Source organism: Nothoprocta perdicaria, unplaced genomic scaffold (assembly GCF_003342845.1).
Source record: "Nothoprocta perdicaria isolate Ctin4 unplaced genomic scaffold, notPer1 scaffold_6, whole genome shotgun sequence".
Taxonomy (NCBI): domain Eukaryota; kingdom Metazoa; phylum Chordata; class Aves; order Tinamiformes; family Tinamidae; genus Nothoprocta; species Nothoprocta perdicaria.
The window spans coordinates 3,812,373-3,836,435 of record NW_020455865.1 but is presented as its reverse complement, the minus strand read 5'-3'; the positions used below and the strand labels follow the sequence as shown (position 1 = coordinate 3,836,435).

General features: G+C 42.1%; 1 protein-coding gene across 1 annotated transcript in view; it reads right to left on the bottom strand.

The window, feature by feature from the left end:
* Positions 1–607: 607 nt before the first annotated feature.
* The window catches only part of MED27 (mediator complex subunit 27), a 79,771-nt gene continuing 56,315 nt past the window's right edge, over positions 608–24,063 (bottom strand). Inside the window, exons 5-8 of the mRNA XM_026049209.1 lie at positions 18,267–18,374; positions 12,126–12,167; positions 3,407–3,484; positions 608–1,030 (exon numbers count right to left, since the gene is read on the bottom strand). Coding sequence (XP_025904994.1) covers positions 896–1,030; positions 3,407–3,484; positions 12,126–12,167; positions 18,267–18,374 — 363 coding nt within the window. The 3' untranslated portion in view covers positions 608–895. The remainder of the gene's footprint in view (positions 1,031–3,406; positions 3,485–12,125; positions 12,168–18,266; positions 18,375–24,063) is intronic.

Below are 24,063 nucleotides of genomic sequence, written 5' to 3'. Positions count from 1 at the left end.
GGATACAGGGCCGGTGGGAACAGGACACGTCCACGTGGTCCCCATAGGGGACATCTCCCACCTCGCTGGTGCCACACGCCAGTTTTAAGCCGTTTAAGCGACACACTGCCTGCATCTGTGCCGCAGAGGCTGCACTCCAAGGCTGAATTTATTTGGCTCCTTTCAGTTCTAAAACGGGACAAATGACTTCTGCGCACTGCCACCGCTCGTCACACATTTCCTAACCACTTAATACTTGCAGATTTTGTTAACATTTTTCACTACAATTTTAGGAAAGGGAAACATCTGTTCCCCCCCTGCCTCAGAAAGTACACACCGTCTTCCAAGCTGCCACATGCCTTTGAAATTCCATGTTTAATCAACACCATAATCTCTTCCAGAAAAAGACCAGCACAGAGAAGCAGCCCTGCAACAACAAACCCCCTATCATATCAGCATGCATGTTTAAATGCTTGTGATTTTCCTAAAGAAAAAAAAAAAGCAGCTTTGAAAAATTCCCACCCAAACCACAGGTTTTGTTGTACAGACCATAAAATAAACAGCACAAACTCTGGAATACAAAATTTATTTTAAGCTTACAAAAGTCTTCATCTTTGCAAATTCTGTGGCAAAACACACATACTGTACATGGATATTCTTATTGTTTGGGATAATGAGGACAAATGTCAGACCCCAAACGTCATTTCAGCAGAGAAACATCAAGCAACCCCACACAGCTCGTCACCCTGTACCCCATTCGACTCGTGTTCCTTGTAGCTGGATTTAATAGCCAAAGGGCTATTAAAGCCAATATTGGATTTAATAGCCAAGTGGCTATTAAATAGTCAAATGTGTTAGTGCAACCTTGTGAATTAGCCCAGGACGAAAGGTTCAGAAGGGGACCTGGGCTGCTCGGCTACTGCCTGCAGGTGTCATGGAAAGCCTCGAGCGTTCGGAAATCCCTCCACGTGGGCGGCAGCCCGTCCTGCAGAAACTTTCCGCAGCGCTGGCACGGAGCCTGGAACAGCTTTATGTAACTCCTCAACCAGGTCTGAAAGGAAAAAAAAGGCAGAGAAATTCAAGAAACCGGATTTGGACATTCCCCTATGTCATCACTCTTGTCAAGCAGCGATCCCAAGGACACGGAGGCTATCTTGGCTTGGCCCCAGCAAGGTGCACGGTGATTTTATAAAGAAAGCATGCAGAAGATTGCAAGGTCACTACACATCTGAATTTCCACTTTATTTCTTTTCTATTCTTATTATTTTTAGTTATTTAAGCAACTTTATTAGTAGAAAATCACTCTGACCAGGAGATATTTGTAGCTAGAAAATCACCCCAAAAGGCTCATTATATTTTTACTGGAATACACTATTTTTGATGGATACTTTCTTCAAATGAATACTGGTCTGTCCCTTCCTATGATCATCTCCCACAGCCCAGCTGCAATCGCACTGCAAAAGCCTGAACTCTTAATAGCTGAAGATACGAGCACTCCTGCGGCCAGCTAACTAACTTCCTTTCTAATGTGATTTCAAGATCAATACTCATTGGTCACAAAAATACTCCACAATTTTAAATCTGATTACACTGATGTTAAAAAGAAGGAGGAAAAAAAAAAAAAGAAAAGAAGCCAAGTGTTCAACAACAAGTAATAAGTGCCAGCATTCCTACTTCTTGTCTCTTACCTGGTTTCTTCCTAATGTCATACATAGCAATAAGCATTGCATAATTCTAAACTCAAGGAGATACAACTAAAAAAAATACCCAGTCCAGCAGATTTACGCGGTGAAGGATGCACATGAATCTTGTCATTTCAAGTCCTATTGAATTACATCGATAAGAGAAAATTGTTCTCTGAAGAAGAGGTCAGCTGAGTTTATTGAAACAAATCCTTCCATCTTCATCAGAGCCTTCTCTATAGCAACCAAACTTTGGCCGTCGATAACTCTCCTCCAAGAGAACTAGATCTTCTCTGGGCTTAGCAGTAAATACGGGGACAAGGGCAACAGAACACTACAAGTAAATTGCTGTTATTTACTTCAGCTTGGGTGAACTTTGCTTGCATCACAGAAAAATTGAGTTTTCGGAACGGTTAATACAAAACCAGGTAAATGAAGGTAAAGTGCGCACATTTGGTGAAGGGAAAAAGGGAAGTTCTTCATTCCCATCAAAGAACTCTGACTCACCATATCCTGTCAAGCAGATTACACATCTGACATGCGAAAGGGCTAATATATTGACACTTCTGATGTACATCTGGTTTTGCTTTGTTCAGATTTTCAGTAGTGTTTTATCAAATCAATAAGACCAGGGCCATGTCTTAAGCAAACACGCTACCAGTTCTATTAAAATTTAATTTTCAGACACGTGTTGGAACATGGATTACACCAGTAACAGTTGCTTTCACCTTTCAAAGTCTATTATTTCAGGATGTGCTCTAAGAAAGCAAGACCTTCCCAAATCCCTCTTTTTACTGGCCTTTTATTAAATAAGCAAACTAGTAAGCACAGCAGGCAAGGCAGGCTGACCGTTTGGAAAATTCATATTGGAAATTAAAAACATAAACGAACCAATTATACCTTCTACACTTGAACACTGTGAATGGCAAAAACTGGGTGTCACTTTTAAGAAGTCTCCATCATCCTACTCCTTGTTCTGGACTAATGTCACAGATGAAGTAAAAATAACGAAGAGCAGAGAAACCTCCTGCAAAAAGCTTCGTTTGGGAGACTGCAGCAGGGAGAATAACAACAGTCTCCCCTGCCAAAATTCATCTTGGTACAAGGAATTCTGAATCATAAAGCCTAGTTCTCAACCCTCTGATTAATAGGGCTGCTAATAAACAAGTTTATTTCACAAATAAAATTCTAAATATAAGCAGAATGTTATGCTGAGCGAATACACGTGATTCCTTCGGAATAAGGTTGGGTTTGAAAGTGGATGCAGCAAAATGGACTTTTCCCAGCCACACTCCTGTCTCTCTTCAAGTAATTGATGCCAGTTGCCACATGGGCCAAACTGATAAGCAAGCTGGCTCTGTTGGAATATAGGGAATTGGAGGTTTCCTCTTATGGGGAGGTTCTCCCTGGAGCAGAATTCACCTCTACAGCACGAACAGTGCCAAGGGCAACCAAAGAGCTTGTCTGAAAAGAGTTTTTCCCGTTAGCTTTAAAGACAACCCGGACCAGTCTTAGCAAGTGGTGAGGGCTGGGACAGAAGGGCTACACGCAGAGCAACGTTCAAACATCGACTATTGCAGGGTACTGTGAAGGGCATCTTGATCCTTATCCTGGTATAAGATGTGAAGAAATCTCTACTGAAATGCAAGTCAATCTCTACTGTCTTGGGCTTGTTATAACAGGTGAGATTATGACTGCAGCAGCTGACTGGATCACTGCAAGAAGGTGATTTCAAATACACTTACCATGAAAGATCTCACCACCACGTCAGGCATCTGAGGCAGCTGGTAGTGCAGGAGCGCAGTGGTTGCATGATCCGTCACCTGCATGGGACAGAAGGACACGATCCTCTTACTCCTTTGGAGGTTCAGGCAAAGCAGTATTTACACAGAAAAGTAAAACACACCCTGGGGAGTTCAAAACGATGCTAAAAGCTAATAGTGTGGGCAAAAGAGGCTAAGTGGTAGTTGAGTGATGCAGGAAGGTTCCAGCTGGGTGGCACACAGTGCAGTGCTAAGAGAAGGGGCTTGACTTGCTGCCCTTAGCTCCCCAACCCAAGGGAGGGCTGAGGAAGGAAGGGCCTGAAAACACAGACTTTATCGCTGTTAGAATACAAGTATTCTGTAAAAAGCACTGGCAGAACAAGCTCTGCTGTGCTATACTGCACACAGCACCCACGGCAAATAATTCGATGAATTTTCAGGTGTCTACAGCAGGAGAGTGGAACAATTCCCCCTAGGCTGTGCCTTGGTGATTGAAATCCATGTATTCTGTGAAATCACACACAAGCTGAGCTGCTAAACAAGTCATGTCAGAAGAAAGCACTTTGTGTTTCTCTTTATACGCTTCCAGTTTTGTTTTGGTCATTTTTCAGAGCATTTATATTCCCCTAACATATGCTGATTTATTCCACAAAAGAAGCACTGACAATAACGCAATACAATTAAATAGTTCTGGTAAACTAAGTTATGGGAATAGATAGTGTTTGAAAAAAAAAAAAAAAAAAAAANAAAAAAAAAAAAAAGCTCTGGTATGGTTTTTTACTGAAAATCAAGAAAAAGATCAGGATAAAATATCCAACTTTAAAACTGCATTTTAATGGAAAAAGGTGTACTCTGTTTTCCGACACACACATTTTAAATACTTGACTATTGCACTCTTATTTCAGCTTGCTTATGTTGAACAAATATGAATTGAGTTCTCGGTTTCATTTCCTCTGAAACCAGGAATCGATTAATATGATTAGGGTTTATAAATACTTGCACTAGTAAAAGATTTCTGATAGAAAGCTTTTTAATCTACCAGAGAGAGCCATAACACGATCTTACATTTGGGAATTAGCTAGACAGAACAGACATAAAATGCTTATTTTTAATAGCATGGATAATTAAAAAAAAGAAATCAGCAGAACTAACCAATGCTATGATAGATTTTCTATCAAAATTTTAAACTCAGGCTTCAAGAAAAATAAGAAAGAGGCAGTTTTTGAAGAGCTACAATATAACTCAGCAGCAGGATTCAATTTGGCAGCTCTTGGTTTAGAGCTTCCCAAAATAAATAGCATGGGCAATAGGCTTCATATATGAACTTCTTATATGCACTTATGGGCATAATGTGGAAGTTATTGGCAAAATTCCTTGGGCTGGAGCATTAAAGACCTCGGACAACACAACCACTTCTGATGATCTGTACATCTATTAATGGGCCTCTTCAGTCATATCAAAGCATCTAACGAAGTACATGAAGGCCAAGTTGGTGATTAAATAATATTTGGTAGTTTTGACAGGAAAAAGAACGCCTCTCAGTCTATTTATTTCTCTGAGCTTGTCTATATATTTCTTTGGGCTTGTCTATATACTACAAATAAAGTGTGAATGGAAACTGTACAAGTTATTCCCAACTAACACTGCTTGTTCCTCATTTGTACTTAGCCTAATTCAGCATGAAGGGAATTGCACTGGAGTACTCAGGCTTTCTTTATGGAAAAAATACACGTGTGCAGCTATTTAGAGAGGTAAATCTGAAAAAGATACAGCCCTGAATAAACCCATATACAGACAGGCTCTAATTCACATCATACAAGCTTCCTCCACAGAGCCCTGGACTAAATCAGTCTGTCCTACGCTGGATCCAGTTTTAAGTGGCACTCCATTTATAGCAACAGATTCTGTTCCCCATCGCTCGTGCACATGCCCAGCTCCAAAAGCGGCTCCTCTCCGTGCGAGCAAGGACATCGATCCTGACTTTGGGAAGGTAAAACCCTTGGCACCGTGCAGATGCTGGCGATGTTCACAAGCTGCAGCACAACCTGCTGAGCCCTCAAACAAATCTAAAAAATAGGAATAAAATCATTAACTGGATACGAACAGAGCAGCGCAACTCTAACCAGTCAATCATTTCTAAAACCTTCTCATGTAATGTTCCGAAATAACCGTAATCCAAGTCCTACCAGCTATGTGAATCTTTTCCTTTTAAGATGCTGCTTTTATAGGACAGCACTAGACATGTAAAAGAATAGAAGGTACTGAAGATATTTATGAGCAGCCGCTCTCCTTCTGCTGTGCTTCTACTTCTAACAACCCATGTTTTTTCCCTTTACAACAAAGTTGTTTTCTCTCGGCATTGAAGATGTAGAAAAAGTTGCCTAAAAAAAACCACTATTAACAAATTTAAATTGACTGGCCACTTTGGTAAAGTTGCACATATGCTGTTCCTATTGTAACGTAAAGCTAATGAGATTCCACGGGGAGATAAAAGCCATCCCAGCATTGCTAGAACACTAATAATGTTTTCTGAACAAAAACCAGGTGATTTCTACCATAAGCAAGTGCTGATAAAGTGCTTCTAAAAAGATCAAAGCCCACGTCAAATAGGAGAAATACAAGGAGGGGGATGAAACCCACTCCCCCTTCCCAAAAAGCAACACTGGGATGTCAAGCAAGAAAAAGCAAAGAACTGGGGGAAAAAACATAAAAATCACAGACTGGCCAGTGCATGTGAATGAGGGAATAATAATACTGAAAAAAAGAAATGAGATGATGAGAGAAAGCATAAATTATCCAAGATCTAAAAAAAGATCAATACCCAGCTTTACTCCAGCTTTACTAATGGCAATACGATTTCACACCAAAGCAAAGCAAAACAAACCACATATGTGCCAGCTCAGTTATGGGACACACTTTTTCTTCCAGCCAAGCTGGAATCACAAGCTAATTTATTTTGGGTGTAGGTTGACATTTTGTGTATTTCGGGGCTTTATTTTATTAACTTCACTTTTATAGCTCTATCTTCTCTACTGCTATCCGAGCTCTTGGTCACCTTCTCATTTCTCTACCCCTTTTTATGTAGGAACACATTCAGAAGAGCACAAATTGATGAGGATTGCTCTTGCTCTGGACCTTGAAATAGATTTTTAGTTAGGCTTGCAGAAAAGCTCAATAATTCACAATTCATTTTGAAAAACACCTGGAAGCTTTGTCAAAAAAAAAGAAAAAAGAAAAAAAGCTTCTGTAGTTGTAATTTTGCTACATAAAAGAGCCGTTGTTCAACTAAACACATCCTCACTTTGAGATGAGCAAGAAAGGATTGTAGTTCTGGCAAAGGGAAGGTCCTGGCCTTCTTTAAACAAACCTAAACTGCCTTAAGCTGGATGAGCTGGTTTAGCAAAGGACACACTTTTGTTTTCCATCTGAACAAGAAACCTCCCTTGTCGTTAACTGCTCATCTCGTCTCGGACACATTTCCTTCCAATTTCTCTTTCCGAGTTGATAACCAAGGCGCAGCAACACGGCGCATCCCTGCTCCCTCCTCCGGAGCACCGGGAATGCTGAACCCCAATCATCCCTGCATCAAACCTCGTCTTCACGGTGACCTTGGGCGAACTCCCAAGCTTTCCCACTCGGAGAGCAGCCGGTTCCAGCAAGGTGGCAGGGCTGGTTGGGCCCTTGGCTGCTCTGAGACGCGTTGCGGAGAGGCATGGCCGGCTCCCCGCTCGCCTTGCTGGCTCAGGAAAGGTATTAATAGAAGGCAAGAGCCAAGCAAAGCGAGGAGCTGCAAGCAAAGTCGCTGCCTGGTGCCTCCACGGCGCCGGCGCCTGCCTCTTCCCCGGCGTTTCCTCTCCTGCTCGGTGGGGTGGATGTGCTGAAACGTGATTTCTAAAGGTTATGCTTTTCCAAAACGCAACAAAAAAAGGCATCGGTGAGCACGGACAAGCACTGCTCATCACACAACGCTTCCAAAGCTGCAAATTCGTTCTAAAAAGTATGCTACGATTTGCAGACTGAGAGCTGGACAAGGGCTCCTGCTCCTTGGGATAAGCAGCCCAAAAGCCAGCACCTATGGCTCTGCTGTAAGTGCCGTCCATAGGTATTCGGAGCCAGAAAAAACACAGAAAATCTAAGACAGAAAATTAAGACAACCATAACAGACAACACTATAGATCTTGTCTCACTATTCTAGCGCTTTATCTCACTGCCAGAAAAATATGTATGTGCAAAACTTCCTTTAATACTTAACTTCTTTCCCACTCACTTACAGGCTTAGTCCCGCAAGTGCAGCGCTGACAGCTCCATCTAATATAAAGCAATTCTTTAAATCCCCAAAAAGATTTTAAACTTTTTTTTCATCTTATAAACCCTACATTGATGGTCTTAACAGTAGCTTGTGGCAATGAGTTCCAGAAGATAAACAGAGTGTAACTAAAAAAAAGGCAATGACAAAAAAAAAAATCACAAAAAAACCCTTACTTTATTAGTTTTTAGAGAGTTTATGCTGTGGCAAACTCTAAGAGTGCCTTTTTCATTCCCAAGGAGTCCCTTTATTCAATCTTCTCTCCAGGAAAACATTCGAGCGTCTCTGGAGGGGCTGGGGAAAGTGGAGCCGCGGGTGCCCGAGAGGCGCTGGGGCAGGAAGATGGATGGTCCCTTCTACAAGGAGTCACTGATGAGCTCCAAAAACCTCCTCCTGACCCCTTCCCCACCGGCAAATCCAACGCCACTGCATTTCTCATGTAAAAGCTGGTAATGGTCCATGAGACTTCTCCGAAGCGCTGGATCTGCGAGGTGTTTTTGGAGCTCAGCGTGTGCCCGGGGGTTTATTTCGCTTGCTCTGCTATTTGGGCTGGGTCACGGGGATTTTGTGTCACCTGCGCAGGTCGCCGAGCAGGGCTCATGCAAAGGAGCACCCGGGTGGGTGACCCTGGAAGAGACCACCCCGTCTCCTTGAGCAGACACCATCAATAGGCCGATATCTCATGCATGCATTCATCCCGCCCGCGACTTTATGCCGAGCTTATTGACAAGAATACATCTTCATACATTAAAACACTTCGGTGCCCTTGCAGTGGGGAAAATTGTGCTGAGTTTCGCTGCTCTGGGATCGTACGTCTCGCAGGCTGATGGCTGGGCGCACGCAGGTAACTTGCTGAAGTTAAAACGTGACCAGGGGGGAAGCAAATCAAGCCCCAACACAACCAGTGAGCAAACCAAGAAGGGGGCTTGGAGGTCTGAACAAAATGTGTGACTCCAGCAGCCAAAATCATATTGCTTTAAAAAAATACTGTTTTCCTGAGCAGTTTGACAAATGAAACAGTTAATGCTAGACATCATCTCCCAAGCAACAGTCTTTATCCCTTAGGAGCAATTCCTCTGTCCTTTCTTTTGAATGCAAAGCTATGAATCTTGCACCTTTCTCTACAGTATCTTCTTTTTAATCCTCTGCACAATGACCTGAAATCCTGCAGTCCTCATGTGCATTCTTCTTCCCACCAAGCTTTAAACCCAACAGAGGTTTCCTTACTTGCTGTTTTGTTCCTTCTCTTCTGCTACTGCATCAAGACACGCGAGGTGTGAAAATAAGGAGGTTTCAGATCAAAACAGCTGCTGCTCCCACCGAGTTTAAATGTCAAATATGGAAATCTGAAAAACCTTTTCTTTGCTCCTTGTGCTTTTGCCCTTTCAGTCTTCCCTCCTTTATTTCCAAGTGCCATTCTCTGAATCTAGCCCTGCTGGTGGATTCAATGGCTATAAAAGCCTATTCACCCCAGGCCCAAATTCAAGAGGTCTCCAGGGAACTTGGAAAGCGGCCGTTCACTTGAACAGTAATGGGCCTACAGGGAGCTGTCCCCCACTGAGGTAGACACACTTGGGTGTCCTGCTTAATAAGGAGACAGAAGAGCCTTGCTGACACAGCCAACGTTTGCAAGCAGAAGTCAGGACAGATTTTGTTTTGTTTGACAGCCTTGGATTGAGGATCAGAGGTCTCTGGTCCTTAACCCTGAAAGTCATCCCGCAACCCCGGGGACCTGGGGAACTCCACATGTTCTTCTATTAGCATCGAAGGGACACTTGGAGAACTTGACTTTGAGGGAGAAATCTCCCTGCCCTTTAAAGCAAGGACTGACTTCTACAGCGTGCAAGGCAGCAGGGCTGGGGGTGCTCTGGGCTGGGGGTGCTTGGGGTGTGTGGCCTCCCCAGCGGGGCAGTGACCAGGCCACGCGTGTCCCTCTCAGGGTGGCACCTTCCGCAGGGTTGCTGGACACGCAGCTGTGACACGTTTACTGGTAATTATTTAATGGGAGGAAAACATCTGTTCGGAAGAGCCTGCGGTATTACAACATGAACAGGGTAAAATTGCTTCTCTAACACGATTTTGTCGGATTTCTTCCATCTCACTACTCCTAAATCACTATCCTAGGGTATTAAAAATGGATATATGTGCAGTTTCAGAGAACAAAATAAAAATCAAACCAAACACAGCACCACAAAGAAAAAAAACAAAACTAAACTAAACTTACTTTGCAGAACTACATCCTTTTCTATCATCCATTTGAAGAAATGACTTAGGTCCTACTCTTGACTTCTTTAACCATCAGTTCACCATCTATTGCTTAGAAAACACCATCCTCTTGCCTCTTTATCCTGTTTTCCATGCCAGGGTCTAAAAGCTGTGTGCAAGCAGCCCAGCTGAGGAGTTCCTGTGAAGTCAGCAAGTACAACTCCGACTTAAGGGATGTGGAAAACTGATCCAAAGCGAGGGTAAGTTGCCCAAGGTAACACAATGACAGAGCTGGGAACACAGTGTCCAAGACCTGGAGCACACACAGCTGCTCTGCCTGCTACAGCAACACTTGCTCCTGCATCCTGCAGTTGTCTTCTTTCTCCTTTCAAAATGCATTAATGGAGAGAATTAGAAAGAGACCTGTCCCTGGTTTTCATATGCACGCAGACAGACACACCACAGTAAAAATATCCCCTTCACATATTTTTTGTTTCCATCCCAGGTGTTTCATTGAAATTATTGTTTTAAAGGAGTATTTAGTTAATTAACCCTAGTTCTCTAGTAGAACTAGGGAATAAAGACTCCTGTCTATCCATAACGAAGATGTGTTGGCAGCATTAACACAGGAATTTGGCGTTTTTCCACTCAACTCTTTCCTTTCTGATGTGAAGGCCATCACAGAGACCTGAAGTTACTCCACAAACTTACACTCCTCGAGTCCTTAACTTGGACTGCTCTCCAAATCTGTACATTTAATAAACTACTCGGTTTGCTGTCTTCTCAATGTAAAATTCAACTTACAGAATCAAAAAGTCAGAATCTATCTCCGTTCCAGTGATAAAGCTTAACCCTTCCAAGTCATTCTAAGCTAAAACATCCAGGAAGATGGTGCCTGGGCTCAAACAGGATTCCAATTTTGAGCCTATATGGGAATCTGAGAAGAGGCACTTAATTACAAAACCTTACATCCATTCCTTTGCAACGATTACTTAAAAGTATACCGATAAACAAATTATAATGTCAGCTGGCTTACTTTCCACTCCACTCCCCTACTTGACACAGCATAGAGAATGCATTTGTGGAAAGACAGGAGGGAAAAAATAAGATTATTTAATCTCCCAATCTCCAGAGTAAAGAATCGATCACAGTAAAATTTTTCTTTATTACTGGTCTGACAGGGAAGGCAGGAGCCTTCCCCAAAGCTGTCCTTTGATCTCCAGCAGGTTAATATCACAGGTCAAACGCCTTCCCTTCTGACTGCATATGCCATCTTGGAAGGAAGATGCACAAATACAGCCAATATGCCATAGCTTTGACCCCTGCTTTTCTGCCCTTTAGAGTCCCCGACCCGTATTTGTTACATAAACCACAAAAGTAGATGAAAGGAAGCGAGCACACTCGCTGGAGACTCTAGCTCCTTGAACTGCGGCTTGAAGGGAAGGAAATGGGAATCTGAAGCCGGATCAATCTGAACTTGCAGCATTTTGACAAAGGGCCTTCAAAGAGACATTTTCTATAGCCTTGAAAATAGCAAGATCCACTTCTATGCAAAACTCCACTTTTACCTTCCTTGCAGTTTTACACTTACTGCTCCCGCCAGCTCAGTAGTACTGTATGGATGCCATTCATTTCGGGAAGTGATGCCCTTTGCTTATATCACCAAGAAAAGAGAAGCAAGCACAAAAATATATCCCAAAACCCTCCAGGTCATTCCGGAAAGCCTGTTCTGCAAGCTTATTAACATCGAGGCTTCAGAGGCAACCGCAGCAACAAACCAAACCAAGTATCAAACCCAAACCAACCCGAAATGGCACCTCCCAGAGACTTCACCTAACAGGAGCACTTGATTCCTCCTGCAGCTTGAAGGCTCAAGTAGTAAAATCTGCAGCTTTCTCCTCCAAATCATGGATTGGAATTGTGATAAGAAACAAATCTAAACTAAATAACAACAGCTGAATTCATCTTATTTTCTACTCATGCTTTTTTCTCTTGCTATAAATGACATCGTTATTTGAAAGCTGTGATAGAAGTTCTATAAACATATTAAGCATGACTGACAAAGAAATTCTAAACTCTCTTACATGAGGACCTATATATTTCCAATAAACTCTGCATAAGGCCTGTATGTTATATAGAGAGTCTTGTATAATCTGTGTATTATATAGAGAGAAATGAGGTGGGACTTACCTTCTGAAATACTTGATAGTTGGATTTAGACCATATGTCAAGCTGCAAGAAAAAAGACATGAGACTTTGTTTGCAATAAAGAATGAACAGAATTCATCAGGGTTTCAACAAAAAAAAAAAAAAAAAAAATACAGAAACAAGACCCAGTTGAATCAGTGAGTTTTCTTTAAAAACAAGAAAATCTTCATTTGTATGAGGCTGTGCTGATCTATGCAAATATTCACCAGCTTCAATCTGTCTCCAAAACAAGGATATTTTTCCTAAGTTTATGCTTGTCTTGTGTCTGAATAAGTGATTCAGTTACGAATGACACAAAGAACATTTAGCTAAATTAATCCAAAGCATTGGTCTATTGGGGCTAAATAAAACATCCCTTAGGAAAGGGCATTTACATTTGCAGATGAAAATCAAGCTAGCAGATATTCTGTAGATAGCTGTGCACATCCATGACTTAAATGCACGTTCAACAATATACAAACTAGAAAGCAAAATAAACAAAAAGAGGTAAAATAACTGAATTGAATTTTATTAACCACAGAAACCAGAAGAGAAGCCTGCTCTTGTTGAGCCCCCAATGACTTGCATGTTAAAAAATCGACATGCTAGTGCTCTTTTAACCCATCCTTGTGGAATATCCTGTGCTCTGTCAGGGAAAAGCAGCAGAAAAAAAAAAAAAAAAAAAAAAAAAAAAAAAAAAAAAAAAAGAGGAATTTCCTTCCATTAATCTGCAGCTTGCAAATTACTTTTTGCTTACAGATCTCACTATACTCAACAATTTCATCTGCTGCCGGAAAGGTGTTTGCTACAACATTAACCTCTGGAATCTTAAGCTTGATGAAATAAAAACAGATTTTGAGTGAATTAATGAAGCAGGTACAGCTCTTCTGCTGCTTGATAATATGATGTGACACATGCTTTCCTACAATGGAGCCCCATCTCCTTTCTGCGTTCAGCCTCTTGGGAAGATATAAAACACAAAATCTTCAACTGTGTTAAACTTGATTGAAATCGGATCCATGGTTCAAACATTAGAGGCAAACAGTGCAACTGCACAAACCCAATAAAGCAGATTAAAGATTTTATTTATTTTAACCTTCAATGAGCGGGGAGACAGATCTTTGTAGAGTGGGAATCTAAAACCAGAATCACAGAGAACACCTCTTTCCAGGTGCAAACATACATTTTATCATTAAGAAACAGATACATACAGTGCTTTCCATTTTCTGTAAGAAATGTGCTTAAATGCACATGTAGATCCTGCATTTGTATGACTTTATCATTCCATTAATGATATTACAATAGCACGCTCTGTACCTCAGTTTGAAATACCTTACAGGAACCAAACCGAGAGTTAATCTCAGACTAAATAGGGCATGGTACATTACATACATTGGATACTTTTATAAAGTACAGCTAATTATCTTAATTCTGACCAGAAGCTGGGTGAAAATTGCCCATCTTCTCAAAGGCACAAAGATTACAGGGAGAAAAGCAGCAAGTCCTATGAAGTGAAATGCACTGGAGGGGGATGCAGGAGCAGAAATGGAAGGCTGCTGAACCCAAGTAATTAATTGGCATGGTTAAAGAGGCTCCCGTTGCTCATGGCACAATATCAGGCTTTTGAGAGCAGCACTGGTAAGCGGCCCATTTCTCCAAATACTGCTACAGGAAGCGACTACTCAGTCTCCAGACCTCGGGTTTAACGGCAGGTGATGGGAATTGTTTTTAAAAAATCCCTTGCGGATGGATGTGCCGTGACTCGGGAGGCTGACCTTGGCGTGAGACAGGAGGCAGCTGATGGCTCCAAGCTTTTTCCAGGTTAGATGAAGGCAAAGCTACCCTTAGGCATGGAACTAAAACCCTTTTGCTTTGCTGACTCCTCAGGCGGGCGTAAAAACCTGCCTGGACACCAGCACTAGCCACAGTGAGGGCACCCACAGGCCACAGTAGAGCCTAGTTTCAAACCTGAGCTTTTACCTGAGTTATTACCTGTGCCTGCATGGAAGGAAGCATTGCACTGCCATGTTAGAAGAGTCTATATTTGAAAATAATGATAAAAAAATACAGAATTTAACTATTTTCATGTAATTTAAGACTTCATTTGATGACAGATGGAGTTGGAATTTATATATTGATATATATATAATTATAGTTTATATTAATTTATATATAAATATGGAGTTGTAATTGGAATGTATATATGGTTTTGGCCATCTCCAGTGATCCAGTCAACTACACCATTCTGTTTAGATTCAAGATCATTAAAAAATCCACTTCAGATACTGCATTAAAATGAGTCTAAGAGGTTCTGATTGTTCATTATTTGGCATGAAGACTGAAAAGCTGAAGAAATAATGAGTGTTCTACTGATATCCTGCTACCTAAGTTAAATATATATATGTGTGTGTGTGTGTGTATGTGTGCGTGTGTATAAAAATAAAAAATACCAAAAATTGCAGCTCTCATGCAGAGCTCCTAAACGACTGCCCACCTTTCCCCTCCTGAAACGGAGGATGAAGGCAGAGGCAGATTAAAGAATGCATCGTTACAGGTCTATTATTCTTCAACTTTTCACTTCCAATCAAGCCACACATTTGTAACTAAAAACCTGCTGCAAGCCCCATTTCGGGGCATCCTCTGCATGCAAATTAAGCCGGGCCTTCCTCTCCCAGTGCCTCGCGCTCCCCACCCGGCCCCAGCACCGGCAGCACGGGCCGATTTTCTGAAGGTCGTCTGAGCGATTTCAAAGGCGATAACAAATCAGAATGTTCCCTGCATCTAATATCAAACAGGTCCGGTGCCAACACTTATTAGAGGAATCGGATTCAAGCCCCCCTTCACCCAAACACACACACAGCCAGCTTTGAAGTGGAAAGAATGCAGGGATCAGAAATTACCCCAGAGACGGCTCTGGCTGTCTTTGAAGCTTTCCTTTGATACTACTATTTCTTTCCCTCGCTTACGCTAGGAGGCTAAAAGCTGCCTTTTCTTATTGATATGGGGTAATTAATGAAGCCATTGCATTAACATAACCCAAGTTCCTTGCCGTGGCAATTCAACGGAGACACTTACGTTTCTTTAGTTAAGACTAACGGAGGTAAAAAGAGGAACATGGCTACGTGGTGATGTGAAGCACCCACTCCAAGTACGTGGTGTCGTGGTGGGTTTTGGCTTCTGTGTGCAAGGAGGAGGAGGAGGAGATTACTATGCCAAATACCACTCTACAGTTTTATTTCCATTACAGACCAGGGCTCCTAATGGCTCAGCTCGTGAGAAGCGTGTCCTGCAAGAGCAAGCTCCGCAGCTTGATTTATCCAGGAATCGGGACAACGTGAGTAATTAATTACTAACTATGGTTAAATTCCAGTGTAGAAGGGAGCTTGGGAGATGAAGGGTGGCCCAGTGCCACCGCTGAAGCTGAGGGACTCATGAAAATGCATCAGTCTGGGGGGATGCAGGGGGTTTGTGCAGTAAGCAGGAGAGACTGCAGCACCATCAGAATACAGACCCAGGGACATGACAGAGGCTGCCAGGTATCACCTTTTGTTTTTGCAAAGTGACACCAAAAACGGGTAAGTTATGCAGCTGGCAACCTGGCAAAGTCATCATCTGCAGGGCTTGTGAATAATTCACAAAAGAAGTACACGAAGCCCTTAGGACATGCACTGGGTCCTTTGTCTGACAAAAAAATTCAAAACCCAATAAATAAATAAAATCTTAAAAATATAAAGTTCCAAAATGCACTGTCTTATTTTAGCTACTACCAACTTAAGATGACTATTTAAGTGTAAAGAACAACAACAATGTTATGACTTATTCCAGTGCCTCTGCAGAGTGGCTTGCAGTAAAGACAGGGGCTCCAGATTTGCCACACTGCAAGAAACCCCCCCAGTTAATCTCATCTCCGCTGCCTGCAAATATTAAATGATTCCTGGGAATACATTAGCAAATCCAAACCCCAGCAACTACAGAATAAACAGCTCAATGAAAAAATTATCAGCACCTTCTGTGAACGTAAGAATCCTTCACATTTTTCTTGTTTAATACAGAAGATCCCCTGCTTTGCCTTATTCCTCTGTGTCTCTTCAAAGATGCTACTACTTTTTCCCCCCTTCAGATTGGAAATTTAGGAGCAGAAGAGCATGTTGAAACCCCACTGGAGCACGTTCCCAGCAGCATCTCCTGCGACAGAGGAGGAGTTGGATTGGGGTGTGTTTGCAATTCCCTGTAATCGCTCATTCCCAGCAGGCGCAGTGAGCAAAGCACATCATTGCAAGAGCACAATCTTACTTTTATTCTCCAATTACCAGAGTAGTTAATTAGGGAAAAAGAGGGAGCCCACTGTTTGTCAATATGTGCTCCAGTTGGCAAAACGAGCAAGCTACACATTTACCCAATCTTCCAAGCCAAATTTACTCATGATTTAAGTGGCTGCAACTGCAGCTCTACTTAAATCCTATTTATATCTAAAACACAGACCTTCAAGGAGGTTTGCGAGTGCCCTGGGACGGCCTAATGACACAGCAAAATGCCATGTAAACGGCAGCAGCTCCTTCAGCCTCTTGGGAGCAGTCACATAGCTCAACTTTGGACAGAAAGCCGATGGGCAGAAAATACAGACTGTCCTGCAGGTTGGTTTGGAGCAGAAAAATAAGCCAGGCGTTAGCATGGACATTGGGAGAAGCCAGCTGCTCCCCTTGAACTGCAGGAATGCCCTGGGAAAGGGCAGCAGCTCCCACGTGGGTTAACCTTGAGCTATCCAGAGGCCCTGCCCTGGATGCCCCGTTTCACAGGGGAAGTCTTTTAGTCAGCTTTTCGGCAAATGCACAATTATTACTTTCCAAGGGAACTTCAAAGCAAACTGGAGGCATCGGAGAAAAGCAGCAGAGCCAAATGAAAGGCGACGCGGGAATCCATCAAGCACTGTCAACGTTTTGCAGGCAGAATATCATTTTGGTCGCGGGCAGAACTTGGGGAAAAGAGGGGCTGCTGCTCGAAGGGCGTAATTACGGGTTAATAGGGAGCATGGTGCAGCTGTTTCTCTTATAAAGGGGTATTTAAACCCGCATATGGCAGATCAGAATAAGATCAGGTCTGAATAAGGCAGATCAGATTTAGGCAACTAGTATTTTACTACTTCCTAGGTCAACCTGCTGCTCTTGGAGGGAGAATTTGGCACGTGGGAAATGCACTCTGTGCTTGTGCGGATCAGCTGCCGGCCTTTGCCAGGGAAGAGAGGCTCGAAGAGAGCGCTGCTGAACCACGGGTCAGCACACAACGTGCTGCTGGGTGCTAAAACACAGTTAGCACTTCTGAAAAGAAGGCAAGTCTCACCTCATTATAACATGGCCTATGGGTGCCAAGCGCTCGTCTTGATATAATGAACTTTGTATTTTAATAGGCTTCGTAATCAGAGGAGAAAGCTCCAGAGAGCAAATGTGAAGGATGGAGATATTTAGCACTGTTACTGGCAGGGGAGAGGCCTGGTGGTTGTCTCAGGAAGAGAGACCATTCCACCTGAAAAGGGAACCAAACGGAGCTGATGCCGTCAGGTCCCATTAACATCTTCAGATGCGTTAGAGCCATATGGAGCGTGTGCAGTCAGAAGAAATTTGAGGGTTCAAGCAGGGTGAATTGTTCATAAAACAAATCACTTGTGGAAAGAGGTAACGCTCGCTGTAATAGCTGCTGTTTGAGTTGGGCTATTACTGACAAGCAAATTGCGGACTATCTCCCAATGATTCTCGTACCTGAGCTTATCGACTTGAGCATAAAACTAGCCCAAGATTTCCCAGTGGCTCTCAGAAAAAGAGCATCCGAACCCTGGGCCAATACACTAAAAAAAAAAAAAAAAAAAAAGGTTTTCTCAGTAGACACTATTAATGAGGCTACCGAGGTCTAAGGTGATAAATTAGAAATTCCAGCAAGGGCATCAGAGCTTAGAAAGATGTCAGACATGAGGGTACGAAAAATCCAAGCAAAGCATGATAAATTTAAATCCGAGCACGTGGTGAAGCATCCACAAAAAGTCTTTTGACATTTTTATGTTGCTGGCATTACTTGGGATGCGATTCCTGTTTTCTATCATTTAAATACCGGGTAAAAATAAAGTTTAACGCTCTTGGATATACGATAACCAACCTTGCCATCTTCAGTATAGACATTTTCGTTGTATCCTTTGACTATCGTCCGGTCAATGAAGAGACTCCGCATCACCACGATCACTTTCAAAACTTTTCCTAAGGTAACCTGTCAAGAGGAAGAAGACAAAAGCAAGCTGAAGGAGAGCTCATGTCTGAACTCACAAGGTCACTGAGTTAAGAGCTGAACCTGATGGGAATTTTACTTTTCAATATTTTAAAGACAAGCCAAGACAAAGATCTAAAATGCTATATGCACATTAGGAGGATGAGACAAGCCAGAAAGTACAGAATAAACAAATAACATCATTCATTTGCGGCTAAAAATGTATGAATTCACAAAATTCCCCTGTGTCGACACGACACTGCCAAGCAACTGTCTCAATTATTAACAACACAACTCAATAACTCCAGTTCGAAAAAAAGAAATCATTTGAAAGAAGAATCAGACTCTTCTAATGCTATCCTTTAAAAGGATGTTCTGAGTTTAATGGAAAACATTCCAACCCCAATAAAAACACTAAGTTACTTACAAAGAAACTGAGAAGGAGAAGGGAAAAAGTTACAGCTGCAAAAGTAAAAATGTAGCATTTTGAAAACTTCAACACTCTTCTGTAAAAGTAGAAAAGGTTAAAAAAACAGAAAAGTATTACAGAAAACATGTATGATCCGTCAGAGTATAAAAACAGAAATAAGCCTAAATTATATTATTGACAAAATACAATTATGAGGGTATTTTAATCTAAAATCAATTGGCATCTCCAAGATGAATTCATACTTCAATACGGGTAAGCAATGTGTCTAACAAGGATCTTTGTGCTGTGTCGGACAGACGTTATTGCTTTTTCCCTCCGCACACAAAAGCAGAAAATTGAGAGCAGAAGAAACAGCGGAAAGCAGAACGAAACAATTAGTTTGATTAACTCTGCTTCCCGCCCGGCAGATGCCTGCTTTGCAGCCCGGCTGTTCCCGCGCCCAAGTGCCAGCACCCTGGCACGGGGCTAGGCTGCAAGTTGAATGTAAAGTTCTTGCACAGGGTGGTGAGGTTTTGCAGTGCAACATTTTAAAAAGCAGATCTCAGTATAATATGGACATATATGAAATCATCTCCATACACAGCTAACAATTTAAAGCTCCTGTTTTTCTCTTAAGTGCAGAAAAATAGAGTACAACATCACGATTCTCTACATCCTGACAGGCATTCTGCTCACGAGTGGTTCATTACTCCCAGACCACTTCAGCCTCTTCACCTCAAGAACAGCCTGGCGAAACCCGGGATACGGCAGCGCCTTCCAAGGCTCCTACTCCAGATGAGACCGAGGGACCAACACAAGCAACAGAGCCGAATAAAAGCCCCGACTGCTGCCGAGATTGCAGTCATTAATGCAGAGATCTTGTTTTTCTCTCTCTAAGCAAGATTCAATACAGAACTAAAAGACAGCAAAATGAAAAAGCGGTAATAGAAAACACACTTGTGAAGTAGCAGTACCCTGCTGAACATATTGTGGGAAAGAACAGACACGAGTCACTTCAGCACCTTCCATTGCACCGAGTTGAAGATTGTCATTATCCAGACACATCTGATCCGCGATGCTGAGCACCCGCTGGAAGCGGAAAGATGGTGTCTGGCTGCATCACTAGCTAACCCCTTTGATAAAAAAGAGTGGCAATGTTTTATTTAATTTTCTACCTTGGTAACACTGGCAGTATGATAAGATAGTGCCTACTGAGAGGAACAACTCTTAAAACCTCACACTGGGCATCAAGCATAGGGAAATTAAAAAGATAAACGGGAATTGTAAACAAAAAAAGAGTAAAAACAAACAAAAAATCTTAATGAAGAGTGCAAAGACTGTCTTACAAATATCCAGACACAGCATTACATATAATATTTTATGTACTATACACAATATCTCAGTTCCCATGCCTTTGGGGATGCTCGCTTCTTTCCCCCTCCTCTTGTGGTCTGCATGCATCACATCTCACATTGTCAGCAGGCAGGAAAGAAAAAAAAAGGATGCAGTTGATCTGAAGGCAGTGTGGGATGCTCCTGAAATTGCTCACAGTGAATAATGGGACGTAACACGCTGAAAAAGCCACTGTTTGGAACTCCAGCTTACTTGCATATCCCTAGTGCTGGCCTCACAATTCCCGCTGCCAGCCCCACCATTTACCTGCACAAATCCTCGCAAACCCACCGCCTTTTCCTGGGCCATTTGTTTTCACATCCTTCCAATGATTCACTGCTCCCTTTCCGGCTCTGTCACCGCCAGCCCGATCCCAGCTCTCATCCATCACGCAGCGGAAAGGGCAGCCGCCGCAGAGGGGCCAGGACAGTGGCCTCCATCACCCACTTGGCTCAAATGTCAAACACGCACCGTTTATTTCCTCCTCCCTGCACCGCACGTGCAGAAGCAGCTGTGGAAAAATATCTTTAGATAGACACTTGTATTTTAAGCTCCTTGATGAAGGAGATGCTGCTGCAATCTCCGCTTACGCAAGGTCTTGGCGTTGGGGTCCAGCGCTGAGTCGAGGTGCCTAAAGCATCGTGATGCTACAGAATACGTCACAGCGTGGAGCCTGTAGGTGATGGGTTGTGTCAGTCTGCTCTGTATTTACGGCAGCTTCGTACTAAAATCAAAAATTTTCCCTGTTTCATGCCACTGTTGTCTTGACATGGGATTTCTGCAGGTTTTTCCAAGGTTGGATGTAAAAACTGGGCTTTCGGACAATTTATTCTAGGAGTGCATCAGAAGGCTTATTGGGAAGTGTACACATTAATTAAGCCTGACAGAAGCAGAAAATTTGTAAAAATAAGCATAATTTAGAGAAATTATAGTTCATCATTCTCACAGCACTGAAAGAATGGGGCTAGTAGTACAAGGAATGAACAAGAGCCTCTCATGGGGAGCCCGGTGGATTTGGAAGCCAAAAGGGGTTTTTCTGAGCTCTTTTCAGGGCAGAGCGTGTTTGCTTTTGGGTACAACACCTGGATGCTTCTCATTTTCTCCTCTATTAATGGAAACCCATAACGGGTTTCAGGACTTACTGGTTTTGCGTTCATCTCAGCTGTGTTTTACACATCGTGTTTCCCAGTAAGCAATTTTCTTGCAATGACTGCTCAGCTTCACACCAATGAGTCAGTGCTCGGGCAAGATCTATGCATGGAGTATAATTCACACCTTTAGTCATAGGAAGGTGTCCCTAAAGATCACCAGGAAGAAGGCAATAAAATACTAAAAAAATATATAATAATAATTTGATGGTTGTGCTTTGGACTCCAATACTGCTCATCTCTTCTTCTGGAGGTCAGTGCTGATCTCGATGGTCTCTTTTTAAAGGGCAATAAAATGCTCCTGGATTTCCACACATAACAACTGCAAGAAACTTCTTTCATTAGACCAAAAAGATAGCTCTTAGTTGCTACAAAAAAGGCAACAATTCCCCTCTTAAACTAACTTTTCCCATTAAATTGCAACTTCTGCTGTCGATACCCTGTTAAGACAGCACTTGGCTTTTTAATATTTCGCCTGTAGGATACATGCCAGCTTGTCCTTGATGTAGGAAATTTTAATTCAAATCAATACGTGTACAAGGTCACTTTAAAATTCAATTAATATGAATGAAAAAATATGCCCCACAGTTCTGTGAGCTGAAAATGGAACAGTCGCAAGTAAAATACTTATGTAGCTGCTGTTTTGGTCTGTGTAATAACAATGCACTTGTAACTTGCTCTTCTCATGTATCCTAAATTCAGACAGTTATTCATAACGCTTCCGAAAACAGCAAGCTCCAGAAAAACGGAGGGCAGGCAGCTGATTGAAATCTGCAATATTATGCAACTTTTCTGACAAAAATATATAAAATAAAAATCTTCTTGAAATATCCCAGCTTTAAAAATATTTTGTCTATCACCAAAGAGCATATGACAATCACTGAATGCCAAGAAAGGGGGTAGGGGAAACTCAGAATAAACAGGGAAAATGGTTCAAATAACTTCTTATGGGATGCCTAAAGAAGTTTATGCTTGGCGGCCAGAAAAGAAATAAGTAATTCTCCAATTAAGTTAACAGGAGGGTCAAAATTAATTTACAAAATGAAAAGGATCCACATTTCTTTATGCAGCCAGACTTCTGCCTGGAGGAAAGAGGTTGAAAGTCCCCTCTTTAACGAAATGGACGCCAAATGAAAAGCCCTTTCACAGACAATTAAAAATAAATGCATTAATAAACACTCTTTCTTCAGATTTACTAAGAGCTGGATATTAGGAGAGAGAAGGCTGCCAACTCCAAGCTCCACCACTTTGCAAAGAACTCCCAAAGCTCCAGATTTCCTCTCAGCATCGCTGGGAATTTGCTGATGATCTGAACTGCAGATGCTCTGCAATGCAGAGCTAAAGGGAGGAAAACATTATTTTCAGTTAACATGGGTGCCTCCCTCATAGCGTCACAAGCAGGACAAGTTTGTAGTGCTTCTATTCACCTGAGGAAACAATAAGGTATCATCAGATCAGAAATGCAGCCAGACTGTGCATATATTTCCAGCAAAAGGCCACGCATCCACCTCTTTCTATAGGGGAAGCTCTAATCTTTACCTGCTACTTGTATACCACATTACTAATAAGCAGAACGGCTGCAAATCGTATTTAAATGTGCTGAAAAGGTGAACATCAGATTTTGTAGAACAACAAAAAAGCCTCTTCCCCACTCCTGCCCAAACCTGACTTTCAACTAGTTATTTTTCTTCCATCTCATCTGCTGCTGCTAGGAACACTGCACTCTCCCTCACACACTCATTATACTTTAATGATGCCTATTTGTAAATAGCAAGATAAAATGCAATTAAGCCATTAGAGTCTGAATAAACAAACATACTAATTAGCTTCTTTACAAGGATTTTTTTTTTTTTTTTTTTTTTTAACATAGGGGCTGGAATTTACCTTTCATTAATCTAACTTAATTGCAAGAGTGCATGTTAAAAAGTCAACATAAATTAAGGCCCTTAAATGATTTTGCTATATTAAGGACGAAGTGATGATCGTCTTCCTCAGTAACATGGCTTATTCTCTTAAAAATGTGAACAAACTGGTGCACAATTTCATTAAGATGGTTAAGAGAGAGTGGGTCGGTTGTGTATCTGGGATGAACATCCAAGCCCAGCCTTGCTGTGGGCAGCCAAAGGGATCCTATTTCTTCTCCTTCATTCTAAATTATAGAACACCAGTAAATTTACAAGGATGAAACAAATGCTGTTTTCTCTGAAATCTATTAGTGCATCAAGATAGATCTGGGAGCCTTTGGGACGCTGGGCATTAATCCCTATGGAGGGGGTAGAGCTAAGTAAATTTTTCTCTCATTTTTTTCTTCTCTTCTTCACGTTCCCATCAAGAGACCCCTCCACATCCTTACACCAGGGATGCACCAAGCCCTTATACTTGCCAGCCCATTCTCATTTCCTCTCTTTCCATCTTGGTTTAGCAGCACATCAGGGCTCAGCTCCAGCACAGGGTTCAGCACCACAAGCCTTTTCTATGTGTGTTTTAAAGAGGATACCTCCTGTTGAAGGACCTTCCTCATCATGGATGAAAATTCCAGGGTCTGAACCATGAATGAAGCTCCCAGAGAGGTCACGGAGCTAAATCCAAAGCAAAGACAGAGATTTTCCACTGACTAGCCTTAGGCAAACAGGTCCTGCCAACTGCTCGCTGTGGTCATCACGCTCCCGGTGATCAGGTCCTCTTGAACAAGAACCAGTTTGATGGCCTTTTTTTAACAGGGAAATAATAATTTTCAGAATCC